The sequence below is a fragment of the Pezoporus wallicus genome, unplaced genomic scaffold (assembly GCF_028554395.1).
Source record: "Pezoporus wallicus isolate ANWC-B61680 ecotype Strahan unplaced genomic scaffold, APGP_CSIRO_Pwel_v1 contig_14149, whole genome shotgun sequence".
Classification (NCBI taxonomy): Eukaryota; Metazoa; Chordata; class Aves; order Psittaciformes; family Psittacidae; genus Pezoporus; species Pezoporus wallicus.
In genome coordinates, this window is record NW_026636136.1 from 127,724 (window position 1) to 150,365 (window position 22,642).

The 22,642-nt window shown below is 64.6% G+C and overlaps 1 protein-coding gene across 1 annotated transcript in view; it reads right to left on the reverse strand.

Annotated features, from left to right (window-relative positions):
• LOC130593736 (dedicator of cytokinesis protein 2-like) overlaps positions 1 to 22,309 on the reverse strand; it is a 48,670-nt gene extending 26,361 nt beyond the window's left edge. Inside the window, exons 1-28 of the mRNA XM_057399096.1 lie at positions 22,175 to 22,309; positions 20,410 to 20,493; positions 20,292 to 20,332; positions 20,049 to 20,104; positions 19,860 to 19,956; positions 19,644 to 19,792; positions 19,229 to 19,364; positions 18,971 to 19,125; positions 18,628 to 18,709; positions 17,645 to 17,780; positions 17,221 to 17,296; positions 17,009 to 17,088; positions 16,604 to 16,729; positions 15,677 to 15,801; positions 14,856 to 14,954; positions 14,464 to 14,536; positions 14,097 to 14,200; positions 11,747 to 11,936; positions 10,919 to 11,016; positions 10,732 to 10,821; positions 10,091 to 10,191; positions 9,769 to 9,903; positions 6,495 to 6,606; positions 4,137 to 4,207; positions 3,760 to 3,866; positions 2,458 to 2,585; positions 1,798 to 1,854; positions 734 to 829 (exon numbers count right to left, since the gene is read on the reverse strand). Of these exons, the coding sequence (XP_057255079.1) occupies positions 734 to 829; positions 1,798 to 1,854; positions 2,458 to 2,585; positions 3,760 to 3,866; positions 4,137 to 4,207; positions 6,495 to 6,606; positions 9,769 to 9,903; positions 10,091 to 10,191; positions 10,732 to 10,821; positions 10,919 to 11,016; positions 11,747 to 11,936; positions 14,097 to 14,200; positions 14,464 to 14,536; positions 14,856 to 14,954; positions 15,677 to 15,801; positions 16,604 to 16,729; positions 17,009 to 17,088; positions 17,221 to 17,296; positions 17,645 to 17,780; positions 18,628 to 18,709; positions 18,971 to 19,125; positions 19,229 to 19,364; positions 19,644 to 19,792; positions 19,860 to 19,956; positions 20,049 to 20,104; positions 20,292 to 20,332; positions 20,410 to 20,493; positions 22,175 to 22,217 (2,847 nt within the window). The 5' untranslated portion in view covers positions 22,218 to 22,309. The remainder of the gene's footprint in view (positions 1 to 733; positions 830 to 1,797; positions 1,855 to 2,457; positions 2,586 to 3,759; positions 3,867 to 4,136; positions 4,208 to 6,494; positions 6,607 to 9,768; positions 9,904 to 10,090; positions 10,192 to 10,731; positions 10,822 to 10,918; positions 11,017 to 11,746; positions 11,937 to 14,096; positions 14,201 to 14,463; positions 14,537 to 14,855; positions 14,955 to 15,676; positions 15,802 to 16,603; positions 16,730 to 17,008; positions 17,089 to 17,220; positions 17,297 to 17,644; positions 17,781 to 18,627; positions 18,710 to 18,970; positions 19,126 to 19,228; positions 19,365 to 19,643; positions 19,793 to 19,859; positions 19,957 to 20,048; positions 20,105 to 20,291; positions 20,333 to 20,409; positions 20,494 to 22,174) is intronic.
• Between the last annotated feature and the right edge of the window lie 333 nt (positions 22,310 to 22,642).

A 22,642-nucleotide genomic window follows, 5' to 3' on the forward strand; every position in this document is an offset into this window, starting at 1 on the left:
TCAAGGCATACGGCTGAGATGCTGCTCCGGACGTCCAGCACCTCCCCGGCCACAGCACAACACAGCACAGCATAGCACAGCGCGGCGCTTCCCCGCGGCACAGCACTGCCCCACGGCACGGTCCTTCCCCATGGCACAGCAATTCCCCACGACACTGCACTTCTCGACGGCAAAGCCCTTCACCACGGGACAGCGCTTCCCCACGGCACGGAGCTTCCCCGCTGCTGCCCAACCCCATCGCTCCCTCCGGGCTCCCGGAGCACGGGACGCGGCTCCTCGTGTCCCGGAGCAGCTCTGCCCCACGTCCCATCGGTGCCCGTGGAGCCACCCCGGCCACAGCTCCGGTCCCCTCCTTCGTGCTGGGTCGGTGCTGGAAGCCGGGGCCGAGCAGAGCTCTGACCTGCCCACCCCTCCACGAGGTGTCCCCGCTCCTCCCATGTGATCTTGGCACATGAACCTGTGACTGTTCACCGGCTCCAGTCGCCTGTTTCCTATAGAGCACAGCCCGAAGCCCTCCTCTGCTTCCCAAAAGGGGCACTGCCTGCTCCTCCCAATGCCCTCCCCCGCTCCAGAGCTGCCCCCGGCGCTGCTCCCCTTCCCTCCCTCACCCTGCCGCGTCCAACCCCCGCACACCCCCGCAGGCAGCGGGACCCGGGGCTGCGGCGCTGGGCACAGGAGCCCTCCGCAGCTGCCCCATCCCGCGCAGGCAGCAGCCCCGGGGCGCGGCACTCACCCGCAGGGAGCTCTCCCGGTCCAGGACGATCACCCTGCGGGTGACGGGGTGCAGGAGGCGCTCCAGGACCAGCCGGACGTGCTGCTTCACCCGCACCTGCGAGGGAATGGGCGTCGGGGCCGCGCCTGAGGCCGCGGGGCGGGGAGGGAGGGAGCGGACGGGCGGCGGCATCGGCACAGGGCTGATGGGAACCGCGCCACCGGCACACGGCTTCTGCGGTCCCGGGGCTGGGGGCACCGGCCGCGTGTGCAGGGCAGTTACTGCTGCCTCCGGGAGACAGCGGGTAGCTGTAGATAGGCCTGGGGTGGAGGGAGCACCCAGGCAACATAGAATCATGGAATAGGTTTGGTAGGGACCTTAAGATCACCAAGTTCCAACCCCCCTGCAATGGGCAGGGACACCTCACACTAAACCACGTCTCCCAAGGCTCTGTCCAACCTGGCCTTGAACACCACCAGGGATGGAGCATTCAGAACCTCCCTGGGCAACCCATTCCAGTGCCTCACCACCCTCACAGGAAAGAACTTCTTCCTTATATCCAATCTAAACATGGGGCAAGGGGGATGGCTACTGAGGTGTGAACACCCCTGGCACCCTGGTACATCAGCCTGGCACTGCAGTGACGTAACCCAGCATCCCCCAGTGCTGCCTTATCCTTCCTGTGTTCTAGCAAAAGCAACCTTCATCCCTGGCCCTGCTCTTCCAGACCTGCTCCAGGACCACAACCACATACATGTGCCTCGAGCACCCGGGTGTGCTCCAGCACCCGCTCCTCTCCCAGGCACCTGAAGGTGCACAACACAGCACCAAGTCCATGGGGCCTGGGTGAAGGTGTGGGTCCAGACCCCCCTCAGGGCAGGACAGGGTGCTGGGGGATCCCAGTAAGCACAGAGCCCTGTGGGCCCCAGCCCTGCTGGTCCCACACTACAGCATCCCTGCAGCATCACCACATCAGCTCTGGCTCTGGGTGACCATGTGGGTTTGTCACTGTAGTGGGATGCAGATCAACCCTTCCTGACACATCACACCATGTGTCAAGCACTGAAGCCAAGCACAGCACTCACCAGCTCCTGATGCCGCTCCTTGCCTGTGCTGGGTTGCGTCTCCAGCTCCTCCGCTCTCTGCAATGAACAGATCCCGGGATGTGGGGCTGGTGCCAGCACAGACAGTCCTGGCCCATGGGAGGCATCGAGGATGGGTCACATCTGGGCGGTCAGACACCCACAGCAGCACCGTGCCTGGGGCAGCAGGATTTGTCCCTTTGGCACTGGGCAGGGGCTCTGGGGCATGGTCTGCTCCCTGCTCATGGAGCACATTTAGGTCTGTCACTGCTGACTCTGGAGCGCAGTGGTGCCCAGGGACCTTCTCCCTGCCCTCACCATCCTCCTGGTGTGCAGGGCAGGGACAGTGAGAGGCACAGTTGGTGCTGCAGCGCCTGATCCTCTGGCCCTGGGCTTGGAGGAACCTTCTGCACTTCCCCCATTGCTTGGGAGCTCTTTGGAGAGCACCTGAGGTGGAAATCAAACGGGTTTTCCCCCCATCGTGGGCAGGTTCCCAGTGGGACAGTGGCCACCAACAGCCCCCTTTGACTTTGGGTGACCAACACCAGCCCCAACCATATCATGGCCAGTAGCTCGTGCTTAACCCTTCTCAAAGGGGTTTTTCAGGTCGCTGCAAGGTGATGACTGGAGAGGGAAAGGAGGAGCCGAGGGGACGGGATTTACCTTCTGGGCCTCGTACAGCACCTCCAGGATGCTGCTGAGCAGCTCGATGCAGGCCTCCTCCTCCTCCCCCTTTGCCACCAGGTCCTGCAGCAGCGGCACGGCCACCTGCAGCAGCAGCTCCCGGCAACCTGCGGGCGACACGGAGGTGCCAGGATGGTGGCTGCCAGCACCAGGAGCACCGGGAGCACTGGGCAGGGCAGGGACCAGCAGGATGGATGGGACCAGCACAACGTCTGCACTGGGCTGCAACTCCCCTGCACGGAGCAGTCACCTTCCCCCTCCATGGAGTGGGTTTTGGAGCAACATTGAGTCCTGGCAAGAAAGCTCCAGGGAGGGAATCCGCTGCCCCGATACACAGCTAAAGGCCAGTCAACTCAACCGAAAAAGCCTCATCAATCTGGTTTGCTTCAGCTCCACAGTGGACCTGGTTCTGCTTCCCTGCTCTGCTGAAGGTGCTTCAGATTGGACAGACAGAGGCTCCTTCAGCTGGGAAACCCTTTAAGCTGGGAGACTTTAAGCTGGGCAGCAGCTGGGCAAACCAGGGCTTCTGCTGCTGAATCCATGAAAAACCTGCTCATCCCACTGCATCCTACCCTGTACTCCGGAGGTACCTGGGACTGTGACCTTGTCCTCAGAGGCAGCAAGGGACCATTAAGGCTCCCAGCACCTTACACTGCTTATCACAGAACCACAGACTGGTTTGTATTGAAAGGAGCTTAAAGCTCACCCAGCCCCAACCCCTGCCATGGGCAGGGACCCCCTCCCCTAGAGCAGCTTGCTCCAAGCTCCTGTGTCCAACCTGGCCTTGAGCACTGCCAGGGATGAGGCAGCCACAGCTGCTCTGGGCACACCCTGTGCCAGCGCCTCAGCACCCTCACAGGGAAGAGCTTCTGCCTAAGAGCTCATCTCAGTCTCCCCTCTGGCAGCTTAAAGCCATTCCCTTTGGCCTGTCCCTACAGGCCCTTGTTCCAAGCCCCTCTCCAGCTTTCCTGCAGCCCCTTTAGGCACTGGAGCTGCTCTAAGGTCTCCCCTTCAGGAGCCTTCTCTTCTCCAGGCTGCCCCAGCCCAGCTCTCCCAGCCTGGCTCCAGAGCAGAGCTGCTCCAGCCTTCGCAGCAGCTCCATGGTTCACTCCATAGCCCTGGCTGCACCCGGTGGGGGTCTGGGCATTGTGTCCCTCCCAGCAGAGCCACCTGGGCACCACAGGTAGAGGAGGGTCACTGAGGCAGGGACTCGTCCCCATTCCATCCCATTCCATGGCCTTCCCAGAGGCTCAGCACCCGCCCCCCCGGTTCCCCTCTCACCGTAGGACTGGAAGGCTTTGCTGTGGACGATGTCGCTCAGGGACTGCAGCTTGTGCCTCAGCAGCCGCTGCGGTGGCACGTTCCCAATGAAGTCCCGCAGCAGCGCCCTGCGGAGGAGCGTGTGGGACCCGCTGCTGCCGGCGGCCTTCCCGAGCGCCGGGGGCCGGGACCGGCTGTCCCCGTGCTGCGGCTGGGACGGGGCTGTTCCATGGCTGAGCTGCCCCACCTCGCAGAGCAGCCCGAGCCCAGGAGGGTTTGCACTGAAGGGCACCAGGCTGCGTCCCCGCCGGCAGCTCCCAGGGTGAGGGGTCACCACAGGGGATGGGGCAGGCGCGGCTGCGGCAGGTTGGGGGTGAAGGGGGTGATGAGGACCCTACCCCAGCACGGAGGAGTCGAGGATCCCACACACGTCCTCGAGAATGGAGGGCAGGAACTTCAGGGCCGCTCCCTGCAGAGACACAGCGGCGCTGCCGGCACTTCCGCGCTCTGCCGGCTGGATGCTGCGGGCAGGGGGGTGACCCCGGCCCCCCCCAGGCTGCGGCTGCTGCTCCAGAACCATCCGTGTCCAGCCCCTCTGGTTAAAGCAGCAGCCCGGGCACCATCCCCAGGGAGCGGGCATCCCACGGGGAGCAGGTTCCTCCTGCTGAGCCACCGGCACCCGAAATCACTGAACCCAGTCACCGCCTCTGCCACGGCAGCCGCAACCACCGGCTCCAGCCCGCTGTGACACCAGGACACATACCCTGCAGTGCGATACGGGGTGATATGGGGTGTGCAGGGCCCAGCCATGCTGCTGTAACCCCAGCACTGCAGCGGGTTTTCCTGGTTTGGGAACAGCAAACACCAACCCCGAGCTGGTCTGCACTAAAACCACCCTCATTACATCCACGATGTGACTGAGCAGCACAAATGATGCACTTTCTGCTCGTCCCCAGCTTCCCTGGTCTTTCCAGCCTTTCCGGACCTCAGCCTGGAGCCAGGGACCCTCCAGTCTCTGGGTGCAGCTGGGACGGTCACACACACTCCTGCACTTCAGCATCATGGCAGGAGCTTCCCTGCCCGCAGATCCACCTGATCCCCCCCCTGAAGGAGCCGGCTCACAGGCCCCTGAGCTGCCTCCCGAGGCAGAGGCTCTTCATGTTTGAACCACCCTGGGTGGGTTTTTCCCCGAGGATCAGCCCTTGGAGCAGCCATCGCCGCCTCCCGCCCTCTCCAGACAGGGATTCCACAGCTCCATGTCCCAGCTCTGCTCTGCCCTGCCCTCATTGGGACCCCACCTCGTGCACTTGTTGCCCTTCACTGGGGCCTTTCCAGCTCCACTGCAGGTTCCAAAGCACGGACACCCAGCGCAGATGCACACAGTGACTTACACTGTGGCAAAGGACATTTGCCGATGTCTTCTTGAGCCCCTTCCTGGTAATTCCCACCTTTGAGAATTCCCTGACCAGTGCCAGGCACGATCACCTGTGTTCCAGCAGAACAAGGCCAGGTCCCAGCCTGTCTCCAGACCAGAGGTGCTCCAGCCCCAGAGCATCTCCGTGTCTCCCCACACCTCGGTTGGCTCCCGGCACAGCTGGATCCCAGACATGGGTTTCCCCTCTCCCAAGTGTCCTCGGCCTCCTCTGCAGCCCTTTGGCACGTGGCTGGTGGATCCGGCTGCACATGCACGCCCATGGCTGTAATGTGCCATCACCACCACCACAGCTACCCTGACCCACCGGAGCCGCTGCAGGGATGCCTCTTCCCAACCACCTCTGCCTGGACCATGGCTCCACTCGGGCTGCGTTTGCAGGATCTGTTCCCTGCAGCCCTGATCATGGTGCTAGGAGCTGCGGGAGCCGCAGGTGGAAGCTGCAGTGGTTTCCATAGCAGTCTCTACAGCAGCAACACTGAGATGGCAATCAGGACAAGATGCTGTTTGGATGGGAGAGGGGGTAAGGAGGGACCGTCCTGCTCCTCCCCAGCAGGGTGGCTGCTGTGTGGTCTGCAAGACTGCTTGGTTTAGGTTATAAGGGATTAACTGAGGCTGCCATGAAATAATACAACACAGGAGCTGCCGCTTGTCCAAGGACACTGCGTGTGATGGGATCCCCATGCGCCTCTCTCCATCCCAGACACCATCCTCACCCTGGCACAGCACCAAAGAGACACCAACCCCAGCCCCAGCTCCTGCCTCCTCTCCCTGATTGACATCATGGAGCACCCATGGATCCATGGCGTTTTCCGCTCGGCTCCAGCCCCAGCACCATCACATGGGCACAGGGGGGACCTCGGCACCAGGTGCTGGTAAAGGCCATGGCCATGCCCAGGGACCCTGCAGTGCCCAAGGCACCGCTCCTGCTCCTCCTGAACCGCATGGAGCCAGGCCCCTGGGGCAGGGATGGGTCTGGGCCAGCTCCAGAGCAGGGATGAGCACCAGGAGCCTTCCCAGGACCCTCCTCCCAGGCGCTCAGCAGCAGCACCAAGCTGTGATGAAGCCCAGCACAGCCCCAGGCACCATCACAGTGTGGATTTGAGGTCTGGGCCCTCTGGGGGGGGGGGTGTCTCCAGCTGGGGGGGCACAAGCGGGAAGCCTGGGGGGGGCAGGACCCTGCAGGCGCAGCAGCTCCCATCAGCACCCTGCACATGGGGCTCTGCATGGCCGGTGTCACCCAGCATGGGCACAGCCGGTGTCACCATGGCTGCGGCACTATCCACCCACCACGCACCAGCACTGAGGCCCCCAGCACCCGTACCTGGGAGAGCAGCGTGGGGCCCTCCAGCGGGGACTGCATCAGCTGGTTCAGGGACAGGAAGAACCTCTGCAGTGAGCGCTGGAACTCGGCAGCCTCCTTCCCCTCGTAGAGCCTGCAACAGCCAGAGGGACAGGCTCGTGCTGACCGTGGTGACGGGGCTGAGCACCTCGACAGGCGATGCTCTGCTCAGCACCACCTTTGATCCCCATTCACCACACTCCTTGGTGACTCTTTCCACATCTGCATTCAGCAGCAGGACCCAGCACTGGCACTGCTGGGCACCAGCACTTATGTGCACAGTGACCTGTACCAAAGACTGCTGCAGGTACCCCCCTCACACGCACTCGTGGACTCTTCAGGTTTTAAATAGACTTGTTCACAGTCCTGAAGTGCCAGAGTTCCAGCTCTGGGGCAGCAGCACAAGAGGGATGTGGAGCTGCTGCCACCAGGCCAGAGGAGGCCATGGGGATGCTGTGAGTTGGAGGATTCCATCAGGAAAATGGGCCCAGCCCTTGAGCCAGCCCCCCCCCCCCCCCCCGATGGCTCTAAGGTCTCCCCTTCAGGAGCCTTCTCTTCTCCAGGCTGCCCCAGCCCAGCTCTCCCAGCCTGGCTCAGAGCAGAGCTGCTCCAGCCCTCACAGCAGCTCTGTGGCCTCCTCTCATTTACCTGCTCTGCCAGAGAAGGGTCAATGTGGCACCCAAGGACACCCCACTGCAGCCCAGACCACGGCAGGAGCTGTTGGGGACCCCAGTGACATCCCCATGGAGGTCATTGGGGACACTCAGCAGCCGCAGGGTCCAGGCTGCACAAGTGGGTGCCTGGGGGACAGGGGCAAAGGGGTAGTGCTCGCAGGGCACTTGGGGGGACGGGGACAGGAGGGGGGATGAGCAGGTCCGTGCTGGAGCCGTGGGGGGATTTGGCTGCAGGAACAGGGGCTGAGCAAGGGACTGTGAGCAGTGACCGGGGTGGTGAGGGGGAGATGCGGCCGCGGGTACCCCCGTGTGTGGGGTGAACTCTGGGGTGACAACAGCACCTCCAGGAAACCCCCCCGCCTGCAGCAGAAGCAGAAGTGGCCGCAGGAACTGGGAGGGAGGAAGCGGTGAACGGGGATCGTGTCACTGCGTGTCACCAAGCCCCAGGTCCCTACCCCAGCCATGGCGGGGCTCGGAGTTACCGTGGGGCGCACAGGACAGGTCCCGATGTGGGGATGGGCATGGGGGCTCCACCAGTCCCCGCCTGCCCTGGTCCTGGTCCCTGGAGGTGCAGCGCAGCATCCCCTGCTCCCGAACCTCCTGCCCGAACCAGGGAGCCCCTTCCCCAGGCAGGGGCTCGGGTCCTGATCCAGCTGAGCTCCCTTCGATCACCCTCATCCTGCTCGAGCTGCCAGCGGCGCATCCAGAAACAGAGCCGCAGCATCTGCAGCAGCTTACTGTAATTACAGCTAATTCCTTTCAATCGCAGATGCGTACAAATTGTAGCAGCATTTAAAGCATTTAAAAGATCTGAGGAGCTCTTATTGCGGTTGAGATCGCCAAGATAAAGGGAAGATGAATCAAAGCACTGACTGTCTGCAGGGAGCGCTTTGTGCCAGCACGCACTCCCAGGGTTGGCTGCTCCATCCAATTCACCTTCTGTGCCGGCAGCTCTACAAGTTGGGGATTTCCTCTGTGTGACGAGGAGGGAGATCCCTCCATCGGGTGCTGGAGCATCCCAGAGCCCTAGAGCAGCCGCCGGGCCCTGCGGGACCCCCAGGGAGGGGCTGCATGGGGCAGGAGGGTGATGGGAGGGGGCTCTGTCAGACCTGGAAGCAGGAGCTGCACCCCCCTACCAGTGCGATGGGGGAGACAGCAGGGGCAAAGGGGGCTCTGAGGGGCCTGGGGTGGCCGGGACCCTCCTCAGCTCCTCCCCATGAGCAGGGCACAGAGCACAGGTGGGACCACAGCGCATCCCAGCACCTCTGCGCGGTGCTCAGGACCGGGGGCAGGAGCAGCCCCCCCTGCTCCCACCGACCACGGGCAGAGCCCGCGCCTCCCACTGCTCCATGGGGACACTTCGGCTTTCGGTGCCGCATACTGGGAATGAAAGAGGAACCTGACTCGCGGCTTCTGGTAACGGGGCAGTCGCGCTTGAGCCCAGCGCACGGCCTGGCTCAGCCCCGCCTGCAGGGCACAGCCCTGTTGTGCCATCACATACTGAGACAGGAACCGCATCCCACGGGGAACAAGTGAAACCAGGTCCTGTGAGAGCTCTGGAGGTCCCCAGCAGCGAGCTGTGACCTTGTCCTCAGCGACAAGGACCTATCGAGGCTCCCAGCCCCTTACACTGCTTATAACAGAACCACAGACCAGTTTGGACTGCAGGGAGCTTAAAGCTCCTCCAGCTCCGTCCCTTGCCATGGGCAGGGACCCCTTCCACTAGGACAGCTTGCTCCAAGCCCCTGTGTCCAACCTGGCCTTGAACACTGCCAGGGATGGGGCAGCCACAGCTTCTCTGGGCACCCTGTGCCAGCGCCTCAGCACCCTCACAGGGAAGAGCTGCTGCCTAAGAGCTCATCTCAGTCTCCCCTCGGGCAGCTTAAAGCCGTTCCCCTTGGCCTGGCCCTACAGGCCCTTGTCCAAAGCCCCTTCCACAACCCCCTGCAGAGCTTGTGCTGAGCCAGGACAAGGCAGTTGCTGCCCAGGCTTCCCCACATGCCTGGGGCAGGCACCAGGGATGCTCCCATGGCACAGGGACCCCAAGACCCCTCCTGTCCTGCCCTGCAGGCCCCATTGCCAGGGGATGATGCTCAGGCACACGCGGCACCAGCGCTGGAGGAAGCGGCACCAGCACCAGGGGAAGAGGCTCCAGCACCAGGGGAAGCGGCTCCAGCACCGGGGGAAGCGGCTCCAGCACCGGGGGAAGCGGCTCCAGCACCAGGGGAAGCGGCTCCAGCACCAGGGGAAGAGGCTCCAGCACCAGGGGAAGCGGCTCCAGCACCGGGGGAAGCGGCTCCAGCACCGGGGGAAGCGGCTCCAGCACCAGGGGAAGCGGCTCCAGCACCAGGGGAAGCGGCTCCAGCACCGGGGGAAGCGGCTCCAGCACCAGGGGAAGCGGCTCCAGCACCAGGGGAAGAGGCTCCAGCACCAGGGGAAGCGGCTCCAGCACCGGGGGAAGCGGCTCCAGCACCGGGGGAAGCGGCTCCAGCACCAGGGGAAGCGGCTCCAGCACCAGGGGAAGAGGCTCCAGCACCGGGGGAAGCGGCTCCAGCACCGGGGGAAGCGGCTCCAGCACTTACTGGGCAAAGAGGTGCCGAGAGCGGACAATGAACTTGAAGACGTACTCCAAGGCCTTGAAGGTGCGCAGGAGCAGGTCACAGGGCTCGCCCCGGCTCACCCGCTCCACGTACTGCGTCAGCACCGACAGCAGCTTCCTGTGGGACAGGACACGCGTGGCCAGGACTCAGCCAAGCAGCCTTTGGGATGGCCGCTGGGCCGTGGCTCAGCTCCCACCAGCGCTCCCCACCCTCCATCCCCATCCCTCCCCGTTCCCCCTGTCCCATCCCCATCCCTCCCTGTCCCTGCTGTCCCATCCCCATGCCCCGGCCGCCGGGTACCCACTTGTACGCGAGCGTGGCACTGAAGTGCTGGCGGATGTAGGTCTCCAGGATGGTGTTGAAGTGCTGGAACTTCCTGTCAGCCACCAGCCCCACGATGAAGACCTGGGGGCAGGGGGCACGGCTCGGGGGGAGCAGCAGGGTGCTGGGACATGACCCCACATAGGGGCTGCTGGGGGCACCACAGCCCCTGCCCGCCCCCCACTGCCAGCATGGGCAGAGCTCCGAGGTGGAAAGCCCGAAGTGAGCCTGAGCCCAGCGGCCACAGGACACCTCATGGGCAGCTGGTGCAGAGTTTGGACCATCACCAACCCATGCGTTGTGTCCTCCAGCAGCTGCCCTGACCCCGACCCTCCCCAGCCCCGTATCTGGGGTCACTCGTCTTGATGCAGCAGACAAGTGACCTTTGGCTCTTCCTGGGGTTGTCTCCTGTGGGGACAGAGTCCCACAGAGCCACAGACCTGCCCATGCTGGGTCAGTCGGGCTCTATGGGCACTGCAGTGGAGCCGGGGGCAATGCACAGCTCTGAGCATTGGTCAGGTCAGTGATCCTATCACAAACCCGCCCGTCTGACCCAAGCCCATCCTGCACTGTCAGCGGGTCAGAGCCACACTCAGCCCACGGGGGGATGCGGGTCCCACTCACCAGTGCGTCAAAGACAAGTGTGTCATAGACATCCGTGTCCGAGTGCTCCATCATGATGGAGAACAAGGCATCCAGCGTGTCCTGCAGGAACTGTGCGAGACACAAGGGCTGTGAGCACAGGAGCAGGGAGGGGAGGAGGTGGGAGGGCAGATCCCAGCACGGGGAGTGGGGAAGGTCCCGGCTGTACCTTGATGACCTCCCCTCCATCCACGGACATCAGCTTCTGGAGGTTCTCGGAGAGGAGGCTGGGCTTGGAGCGCCACTTGAGCAGCCCCAGGAGATTGACTGCAGGAGGAATGGGAGCATCAGCACAGCTTCACCTGCTCCAGACCTGGATGGACCAGCCCCCGGCTCCCAGTGCCACCTTCAGTGCCAAGGGCAGCCAGAGACACGGGGAGAGGCCCCATCCCAGGGGATGCGGTGCTGCCCCAGGCCAGGGGAATCCTGGACTGGTTTGTGTTAGAAAGGACCTTAAAGCCCCTCCAGCTCCAAGCCCTGCCACGGGCAGGGACCCCTTCCACTGGAGCAGCTTGCTCCAAGCCCCTGTGTCCAACCTGGCCTTGAACACTGCCAGGGATGGGGCATCCAGCCAAGGAGCTGAAGCTTCCCACAGCGGCTGCTGCAGCCCTGAGGCAGGAGCACGCCTGGAACACTGGAGCCTGATGTTCCCATTCCTCTGCCTCAGAAAACTGATGTGCTGCTGAGGCAGGAGGCCTCGGGAGACCAAGGAGCCAAAGAGAACTCACCAAAATGAGGAAAGGAAAATGAGAAACCCTCTGAATTACAGCCCGGAGCAATGGAGACACAGAGCTGCAGTGCAGCACATCCCATCCCAGCACCCCATAGGAGCCATGCTGGAGCAGCACAGCAAACTTGGGTGTCCCCAGCCACTTCAGCTGGTACTTCAGTGCTCTCCACCCCAGCTCTGCCTGTGTTCCCAGCATCCACGTGCAACGGGAGCATCCCGGGGCGGCTCCTGGCTGCCAGGAAGCGCAGTCCCGAACCCAGGACTCACCGTTCTGGGTCAGTTTGGTGGAGCAGATGACTGTGGAGATCTGGAAGCTGTCCCGGGCAGACACGGTCAGGCCGGACGTGCCGCTGCTCACACGGAAAGAGGAGCTGGAGAGGAGCCTGGGCTCAGACGGGCTCCGCACCGAGGGCAGGGCCAGGTACGCGCTGGCATCCTCCAGCTTCCTGCTGTCCCCCTGCAGGGCAGAGCACGGCTCACACTGAGAAGCCCCACAGGAGCCCCATGGGATGGGATCTGACCCCACGTCATGTCCCTGTGCGGAGCGGACAAGGGCAGGGGGTCGGCACAGCCACACGTGTAACGGTGGCTCCCACTGACGGCATCCTCATGGATGGGATGTGGGAGCCATCCCAAGGGGTGGCAGAGCCCAGTGCAGGCAGCGCAGGGTCTCACCCAACATCAGCCTCAACAGAGCATCCCACAGAGCTGTTCCCTGCCCATGGTCCACTGGGACCACTGACCAGAGCAATGCTGCATCCCAGCCAGTGGCATCCCAGGAGGGCACAAGAAGTGGCAGGAGGAAGAGCTGGTGACACAGAGGAGCCTGGGGCTGGGAATGAAGCCCAGGGCAGGAGGAAGAGCTGGTGACACAGAGGAGCCTGGGGCCGGGAATGAAGCCCATGGCAGAGCCGTGCCCCAGGGACAGACACGCAGCTGGACACCAGCCGGTCCCACGGCATCACCAGCAGCATCCCAACGTGGGATGCTCCTGCCACCAGCGCCAGCCAGGGTCTCTCCATGGCGGCAGAACAACCTCTTTGTGTCCCTGCTCTCCAGCTGAAGAACTAAGAAGAAGTCACACCCAGGAGGACTCACTGGGGACGTGTGGATGGCCCGAGGCCCGGACCGGCTGCTGCTGCGCCGCTCGCCTGCGGCTCGGTAACGGGGCATCCCCCGCCCCTGCCTGAGCCCTGCCTCTGGAATGCTCCCTGGAATGCTCTCCCTGCATGGCGAGCACGGAGCTGTTCGCTGTTGGCTGCTCCTGGAGCCCCGCGCGGCTTCCGAGGGCGGCTCAAGCCGGCGCGTTACGGACCGCAACGAGATCGGGAGCTCCGAGGGGCTGAAGGCACGGAAACGGCTCCGGGCGCCGGGGCCAGGCCCCGGCAGGTGCCGGGAAGAGCAGGAGCCAGCGCGGGGACGGAGGACGGAGCTTCCCCCGCTCCGGGCTGAGGGCGCTGCTGAACGCGCCGGGTCAGGGAGGGCAGCGCCAGCCCTCCCACGGGACAGCACCGAGGCGGCGGAGCAGGGGCTGACCCCGACGGCAGCGGCCGGTCCCGGCGGCGCCCGGTGCTCCTGCGGCAGCGCGGAGCGGGGGGGACGGGACCGGGTCTGCAGCCAGGGCAGCACCTGAAGAACCGCGGGGAGGTGGCCCGGAAAGAGCAGGGAGGAGCGGCAGGACAACAGCTTCACACGTGCTGAGCTGCTCCGGAGCCAGGCTGAGAGCCGGGGGGAAAGAAGGCTCTGGGGAGACCTTGGAGCCGCTCCCAGTGCCTGAAGGGGCTACAAGGAAGATGCCAAGAGGGAAACGCTGTGATGAAGAGGAAGAATTTCTCCATCAAACTCGTGGAAGTGCTGGCTGGGGCTCAGCAATGGGACAGATCTGCTCACGCCAGGGAGATGCAGGGCTCAGGAGGGAGATGGGTCTAACCTGGGTCACCAGGAACAGCAGAGAAATCCGAGCTAAAACCAGAGCAGGCGAGGGGCTGGGGAGGGAAGGGCCCGTCCTGGGGAGGATGGAGCCCCACGGCCAGCGAGGGGCTGAGGTGGTGCCACACACGGTGAGTTCTGAGTTCAGCCTTGTCGTGGGGACCAGCTCAGACCTCCCACTCCCCATACCCAGTCCGGGATGGGGGAACACCAAGGCAAGGGAGGGGGACACCAAGGCTGGGGGGGGGGGCAGTGCTTCTGGGGTCATTCACACTCTGGCATCAGAGTGTGTTTTCAAAACGAATGCTGAGTTTTCCTTCCCCACATTCTCCCTCTGCTCTCCCAGAATACCCAAGCAGTTCCTCAGGGAACACCGCTGGTGAAGCCAAGCAATGTGCAGCAGATACCCGCCTGCGGACATCCCCTCCCACATCACCTACATCCATGTTACCTTTCTCTGAACAGAACCTGACGTTCCCAAGGGATCAGAGGCTCTGCAGGGAGCGCGGCAGGAGCCCCGCCCGAGGACAGAAAGGACGGGAGGGAGGCAGGGAAGGACTGGGAACCCTTTGGGGAATGTCGGGTATGTGCCAGCAGCACAGCGGCTCCAGCAGGGACCTGGACACAGCCCCATTGCAGCAACCCCACATCAGTGGGGATTTGTATCCCTGTGTGCGTGTGTCCGTACCTTGTACAGGATCAGGTCGTGCTCCCCATCGTGCAGTGTGGTGCCGTCTGCTTGTACCAGCTTCACGAAGGCCATGGAGAAGATCCGCTCACTTTTGTCCTTGGCTGGGACATAGAATGGGGTGAGGAGGAGCCCAAGGGTGGACGCACCGCATGGACAGGGAAGAGTTTCTGCCTAAGAGCTCATCTCAGTCTCCCCTCTGGCAGGTTAAAGCCATTCCCCTTGCCCGGTCCCTACAGGCCCTTGTCCCAAGCCCCTCTCCAGGTTTCCTGGAGCCCCTTCAGGCACTGGAGCTGCTCTCACAGCAGCTCCGTGGCTTCCTCTGGCCTCGCTCAAGCAGGAATTCCCAAAGTAAGGGGACACTCACAGTCACTGGAGGAGCGGTGCCGGAAGGTGAATCTCAGGTGGGTTTTGTGGACGTCCTCAATGGGAACAGCAATCTGGGAGAGGAGATGGAGCCTGTGTGAGGAGCTGCCCAGCTGGGCAAGATCCCTCACTGCCACCCGAACCCCGTGCTCCCTGTTGAGCCAGCGGTGCTGAACAGCCCCCAGTGCTGTGCAGGGCTGGTGGTGCACGGCCACAGGCCCATGGGGAGCAGTGGCAGTGCAGGAGCATCATCAGGGATGCAGCACCCAGCGTGGGGGCCCTGGGTCCCCGGGACACCGGCAGCAGCTCCCTGAGCTGAGGACCCTGAAAATCACCCCTGATGGGGACCCCCCGCAGCAGCCGGGTCCTGCTGCCCCCGGCCCCAGGACAGACCTTCACCGTCTCCATCCAGCGCTGGTGCCGCTGCTGGTAGTAGACCACAGAGCGGTACTCGCTGGTCGGCCCGACCCCTGCGCCAGGGTAGATCATGTTCTGCGGGGGGACAGAGCATGGTCAGGCCGTGGTGTCCCCCCCAGCCCTTGTTCACATCTCAGAGTCCTGCCTGAGCCCCCCAGCACTGCTGCCCCTTCGCCCCCCACCAGCCAGCACAGGGACATTCTTCCCCTGTCCTATGCCAGAGAGGCTCAGAAGGCAGCAGAAGGTTTCCCCATCCCCATCCCGTCACCTCCACTGCCCTGGGAAGGGCATTTTCAGGGATGCAGAAGGAGGTGGGGCCACCCATGGGACCCTCAGCAACCCACAGCCTGTCCCGCAGGGGCCGGCTGGGAATTATGTTTGAAATGGAAGGCAAACAGCCTGGAGAGAACAGGCAATGAACAGCCCTGGGGCAGGGAACAGGGTCTGAGCCTCCCCCAGCCTCCTGAACCCTCCAGATCCCTTCCTCCTGCCTCTGCCTCTCCCATCGATGGAGAGCTGGGACACCCCATCCCCGGGGGCTGCGGGGTGGCCGCGGGCTCTGGCTCTCCCCGTGGGCAGGAGGAGGATTTTCTCTCTATCCCTTCCCACCGCTTTCACGGAGCTTTATTCTCAAGGGCAGCTACAGGGGCTCCGGTAACCGGAGAGGCTGCCCCAGTAACCAAAGGGGCTGCCCCAGCCGGGCCATGCTGGCTCCAGCACTGGCACCAATACACCAAGGGCCGCTGGCCGTGCCCGAGGCAGAGCCATGGGCACAGCCCTGGTGCTCCAGCCAGTACCTGCAGCACGTGTCCGTCCTCGTCGCACACGCACACCGTCACCTCCACGTTCTTCTGTGTCTTCTTGCTGCCCTTGTCGAACTCACCCTGCACCAGTGTCACGTAGATGTCGTTCCGGACGTCTCCTGGGGCAGCCACAGCAAAACCCACGCGGAACTCAGGATCACACAGAAATCACAGCATGGGGTGGGCTGAAGGGGCCTTAAAGCTCCTCCAGCTCCAACCCCTGCCACGGGCAGGGACCCCTTCCACTGGAGCAGCTTGCTCCAAGCCCCTGTGTCCAACCTGGCCTTGAACACTGCCAGGGATGGGGCAGCCACAGCTTCTCTGGGCACCCTGTGCCAGCGCCTCAGCACCCTCATAGCAGAGAGCTTCCTCCCATCTCCAACCTGAACTTCCCCTGTTTCGGTTTGAACCCATCACCCCTGGTCCTGTTACTGCAGTCCCTGATGAAGGTCCCTCCCCAGCATCCAAATGTGGCTCCTGTCTTTCCCTCCTCCAGGCAGACTCCCATTAACTGGAAGCAGCTCACAGCACCTGCCCATAACCAAACCCCTCCAACCCCAAGCACAACTCAAGGAGCTTTCTCTCACTTGCATCCTGTTTCTTTACTACAGTGCAGGGCTGGGAATGTCTTTGCTGGGAACTTTACATCAGGGCTTGCAAAGAGCCCCGGGGAGCTGCTGAAAGCCCAGAGCAGCGGAGGACACGAGTACTTAACAGGGATTTGTTTCCCTGTGCAAACCCCACATCATTATCTCCGCCTTTCCCTTTGGTTCCAAATAGAAGCCACAAACGGTTACCAGCAACTCCAGCAGCTCCGGGGGCACAGCCCCAGCAGCACGGCCAGGTCCCTCTGCAATGGGGCTCCCCACAGCCCAGGCTGAGACCCCAGGCCCCCCCCGGGGTCCCCCCGCCGCCGCTTGCCTGGCATGATGACCTCGGGGTAGCCCAGCTTGCGCGCCAGCACCGTGCTGTGGTCCACGAGGTGCGGGTGCTGCTTCCGCACGTGGCCCACGTCCCCCCACAGCACCTTCAGCGACACCCAGAACCCTGCGCAGGCCGGAGGGGGGACGTCAGCCCCAGGGCCTGGGCCGGCTCATCCCGAGCCGTGCCCGGTCACCAGCCCCATGGGGTCCTGGCTCAGCCTCAGCTCACTGGGAGGTGGTGGATCCCAGTGATGGATCCCAGTGGCTTGGACCATCCACACACGGAGCCCCGGATGCACCCAGCACCAAAGCACACACCCGTGCCTGCTGCCATGTCAACATCCCTGTGCCGGCAGCGTGGCCATGGGGGACACTGGGGACATAAGGGACATGGGGGCTCTACCTTGTCCCTTGTGGTTGATGTCCTTCCCCTCCACCGCTTTCCTGATCATGTTGTGAAGAAAATCGTTGTCAGCAGTGGCCCTGTGGGTATCGGGGAGGGGTGACCTGGGGAGGGCCCCACCAGGTGCCCCACACGCTGCTGCCCACAGCCAGGCACCAGCACCCAGAGCACCCTGAGTCCCACTGGGCCCCTGACCCTGCCCCGGCACTCACAAGTGCACGGGGATGAAGTGCTGCTTGTCCTCGTCGCTCTCGCTCTTCCCCCTGGTGATGTCCGTGATGTCCATCACTGCAGTGGCACAGAGGTGCTGGCACTGGGTGGCTGCCGTGGGTGAACCTCTATGCAAAACCCTCCCAGGAGCAGCACCCGGGGCAGTTGTTCCGTGGAATCATAGAACCAGCCAGGGTGGAAAAGACCTTTAAGCTCATCCAGTCCAACCAGCACCGGCCACCCCTGACCCATGGTACTGAGGCCTTGTCTCCACGGTGTGTGAACAGGGATGGTGACTGCAGCCCTGCCCCGGGCAGCCTGTGCCAATGCTCAGCACCCTTTGGGAGCCCCATGGAGCCGGGTGGCCAAGGGGTGTTCTGAGGGTGCTGGGTTGGGCAGCGCTTTGGGGCTCTCCCAGTCCCTCACCTGAGATGCCGAAGGGGCGGCGGAGGCCGGTGCTGAGCTTGCAGCTGTGGCTCTCCCGCAGGTCCATGCGTCCCACCCGGATGATCTGGCACACCAGGAGCAGCCTCTCCCGCTGCAGGTCCTTACTGCCCAGGTCCTGCGAGGGACAAGGGGCTGCGTGAGCCTGGCTCGGGCAGCACCACGTGGGGATGTGCCTCGGGTGGCACTGGGTGACTGTGGGGTACCCAGGGCATGAACCAGTGGGTGCAGTGTCCATGCACTGCATCACCCCAAACCCAAGGGATGGGGACAATGGGTTGGTGGAAACCAACAGCCTCATGGGGCACCCCTGGGCCAGGCAGTGCCTGGGGAGGGAGCAGGTCTGACATGACCCCTCTGCTTGGTGGGGTGGCCACGGGCTCCAGCACCCATTGGGGTCAGGTCCTGTGGGTGCTGCCCTGTGTGAGAACCTTCCAAGGGGCTGCAGCATGGGGCAGGGTCACGCTGCAGCACATGGGGTCACGGCATCAGCAGCAAGCAGGGGCAGAGGCGGCAGAGCCGAGGGAGCTGGACCTGCTGCTGCTGCTGCTCTTAGCAAAGACCTTCCTGGCACCTCTGTGTATCCACGGCTCCTCCCCGGCCCTCACAAGGGTCAGCTCAGCCCAGCCCTGCTGCCGCAGCAGGGAAAATGCTGCCTCAGCACCTCCCGCTGCACGGGAGCTGCTGCGGAGAGGGACGGAGTGGGGATGGGGGCGAGGACACCCAGAAACCTGCCACCGGGCAGGGGGGCTGCAAGGGAAGCCTCATGGTGGATGCCTCATCCTGGTGCCAGGAGTGGGGTCTGTGCAGATACGATGGGAGAAAAGAGCAGCATAGAGAGAGCAGCACGGATGCGGCTGCTCGCAGGGGACGTGGGCTGCAGTGGAGGCTCAAGGGGCCTGTGCATGGTACAGAATGCAGCACCAGCAGCAGCACCAGCACCGGGGGGGGGGGAGGGCGCTCACCGTGAAGATGACCCTGAGGTTGTTGAGCAGCTCAATGTCCTGGGGCACCCCGGTGCTGGCCCAGCGGATCACATAGTTCTCACTGCGAGGGAAGGTGATGGGGTGAGGAGCCCATGGAGGGGAACAGGCACCGGGACGGCAGAGCTGGGGCTCAGTGTTCCTGTGCTGGATGAGGCTGCCAGCACCAGCCCATGAGCAAACACCACGCGAGGGGCTGGAGCCCTTCGGCAAGGCAGTGCCCGTGCCCTGCCAGCTCGCACCACACACAGGGACCGGCTGCCCCAGCGGTACCGGGGCTCGGCACAGGCCGGGGACCCCGCGGGGTGCCGGGGCCGGGTCCCACCTGACGAGGCGCTGCTGGACCGGGTCGTAGAGCGCCAGCAGCAGCTGCGCCTCCTCCCCGATGCTGCACACGAAGTTGCGCACGCAGAGGTAGAGGCTGTGACAGGGGGACGCTGCCGGGCGGGCACCGCAGCCCAGCGGGCTCTGCTGCGGGCTCTGCGGGGCACCGCGCTGTTAGCACCCGGCACAGCCCCATGGCACAGCCCCCGGCACGGCCCCATGGCACAGCCCTGCGCGGGGCAGCGTGCCAGGAGCTCACCATCTCCTCATGGATGCGCTGCGTGACGGTCTGTGCAGCCTTCTTGTGCGCCTGGAACAGGCTGATGACACTGGTCCTGTCGGGGTCCAGGATGTTTTCATCCTCATCCCGCACCACCAGATCCAGCGCGAGGATCCTGCGGGGGACGGGATGGGGGGACATGGGTCTGTGCATCCCACCGGGACCCGCCTGCCCATGCACGGGCACGGGGTATGAGGGCGCAGGACAGAGGGTGATGGGTCCCCACGAGCAGCAGATCCATGGCAAGGGGACAAGAACCAGTGGCACCAGGCACTGGCCTCTGGCTCGGTGCGTTGCACAGCCACCAGCACACTCACGGGCCACCACAGGGCAGTGGGGACGCTGCAGCAGAGGGGTGACCCCCAGTCCCCCTCCACCCCATCCCCTCTCTCACTTGTTGCCGTAGTCAATCTTGCCGGTCACCTCCTTCTTGAGCTGCAGGAGCTCGTCCTTGGGCAGCGTCCCAGAGAGCAGCTGCGAGCGCCGCTCCATCAGCTCACACATCATCTGCCTCACACGACCGTACCGCTCCATCTGCCCTGCCTGTGGCAGCACCCGCGTCACCCCTGTGCCCTGGTGTCCCCAGGGCCCGCATCCCCCCGCTGCTCACCACATAGAGCTGCTTCCAGATGGTGGCCCACTCCCGCAGCGTGGTGGTGATCTCCTGCACCATGGGCATCTCGGTGGGGACCACGCTCTCCTCTGCCCTAAGGAGGGGCACAGGGAGCCTGCAGCCCTGCGGCACCAGAGGTGGGCACCATCACCCACAGCCATGCCTGTGCCCGTGCCCGGTACCTACCCCCTGCGCTCCACCACGGCACCCTTCAGGTGGATGAGCGAGGCCGGGAAGATGCCCTGGGGGAGCCAGAGCCATCAGCACCCACCCCGTGGTAGATGGGCTGCGGTGGGTGCTCCCTGCACCAGGACCGGAGTTCCCACAGAGGGTCCCAGCCTGGCCATGCCACAGGGTGCCCGGTGCGTGTCCCCAGCAGGGACACCACAAACACCGCCGTGCCTGCACCCCCCAGCAGCCCTCACCTACCCAGGCAGCCCGGTTCCTGAGCGAGTACCCACGGTACCAGCCTGCCAGGGAGGGAAGGGGATGGTGTCAGCGAGGCTCAGGGTGCACAGGGCAGGGGCAGGGTTAGGGAGCCCCTTACCCTCGGAGACCTGCAGGATGTGCACCGTCTCCCCGATGTGCAGCTCGAGGTGATGCTCGCTCGTGCGGGGGAAGTTCCACACGGCTGCAGAGGAGGGGAAGGGAGCCATGGGGGGCCACAACTCGGACGCCCATCACCAGCGCAGCCCCCCAGGCCCTGTGCACAGTGTCCTTTGGGGCATCCCATGGGCAGCCCCCCCATGGGAGGTAGCACCACTCCAGTGAGCATCGCTCAGCCCCCAGACATGGTGCAGGGTCCCAACCCCACACAGACGGGGTGAGACCCCCAGGTAGGCACGGAGCAGGGTGGGAGGGACCCTGGTCCCTGCAGCACAGGGACAGCAGGAGCAGGAGCGGGGCAGCGGGGCTGCACCCTCCGCTCTGTGCTTGCGCTGCCGCTCTTCCTGGCGGGGGGAACAGGGACAGCTCTGCCTGGCGGAGCCAGCGCGGGCTTGGCCGCAGCACCGCGGGATCAGACCCTGCGGCCGTACCCGACCCCCCTGTGCCCACCCCCAGCCCCGGCCAAGGCCCGCTCATCCTGGGACACCCCCGGAGCCGGGCCCCCCGCGCGGGCCACAGCGCACCGGGAGCACCGGAGTCCTGAGGTGCCACGGGACCCCCCCTCCCGCCCCCTGCCGTGCTCACGGGGACCAGCCCCAGCCCCTTCCCACCCCCAGGCCCAACCAGGGCAGGATTCCAGCAGACACGAGAGGGACCCAGCCCCAGCGCTGCCCAGGACCCCGCAGGCTCAGCGCTGGCTCCGGTGCTGCCGCAGAGCCTGGGCAGGGCGCAGGGGCGGGGGACGGGAACGGCCCCGGCCAGAAACGGGAACAGGAACAGGGCTGCCACGGCCGGTGCGGGGCACGGGGAGCGAGTGCTCACATAGAACTGGGGTAAGTTATAGCGGTGGCTCCGGGGTGCCCCAGACACCGCCTCGAGAGCAGCTCATCCGTGTGCCAGCAACTGCCTTAACACACTGAGCACCGCTCGGGTGGAGGCTTCTGCCCCTCAACAGGCTGAGCCCAACCCACAGCTCTGCAGGGATCCCGTGCCAAGTCCCTGTCCCACAGCTCTGCCCAGTCCCTCTCAGCCCCACAGCTCCCAGCAGCTCCCCATCCCAGCCAACACCAGCCCCGCTCAGCCCCACAGCTCCCAGCAGCTCCCCATCCCAGCCAACACCAGCCCTGCTCAGCCCCACAGCCCGCCACAGCTCCCCATCCCAGCCAACACCAGGCTTGCTCAGCCCCACAGCCTCACCGCTCCTCAGAGCTTTCCATCCCAACCAGCACCAGCCCCACAGCTCCCCACAACTCCCCATCCCACTCAGCATCAGCCCTGCCCCAGGGACATGGGTGCTGCCATCACCAACCCTTCTCAGCCCCGTGCCCTGGGTCCCCATCACCCACTCTACAGCCCCCCAGTGGCCCCGGGGTTCATTCTTGCCCCAGCATCAGGGGCACACGGTCCCTTCCTGCACCGTGGCACTGGTCACCATCGCCCAACCACCATCACCCGCCGTGTCTTAGCCCAAGGCTGTGGGGCCACGGGGTCACTGTCAGCATCGCCCAGCCCCACACCCCTCCGGGGAGCCCAGAGAAGCTGTGGCTGCCCCATGCCTGGCAGCGCTCAAGGCCAGGTTGGACACGGGCTTGGAGCAAGGTGCTGCAGTGGAAGGGGTCCCTGCCCGTGGCAGGGGTTGGGGCCGGAGGAGCTTTAAGGTCCCTTCAAGCCAAGCCACGCCGTGACACGGCGGTGCCGTGACTCACCCACGCCGTACTTCTCCTCCTTGGTGGGCAGCCACGGGGCCATGGCCAGGGCCGTGCAGACCGGGCGCGGGGCGGCCGTGGGTTCCTCCTGCCGCCGCGCTGCTCGCGGGTCACGTGGGGCTCACCGGCTTGTGCAAACCTCCGGTTCCTCAGCGCACAGAGGGGGGGCTCCGGGGCCCTCCCGGACCGTGCTGGGTGATGGGGATGGAGCCCCCAGGGCCTGGGCTCTGATGGGTCCCCGGTGCTGACCGCGGGGTGTGATAGGGCTACTGGCCTCGGGTGATGCTGCTGCATCGTGAGACCCTGCAGCTGAGCACTGCTGCCAGAGCCCGGCAGAGCAGGACACGGGGCTGGAGCGGGGAGCAAGAGCAGCTCCAGACAGGAAGCACAGGGATCTCTGGGCTCGGACTATAGAATCGCAGACTGTGTTGGAACGGACCCTAAAGCTCCTCCAGCCCCAACCCCTGC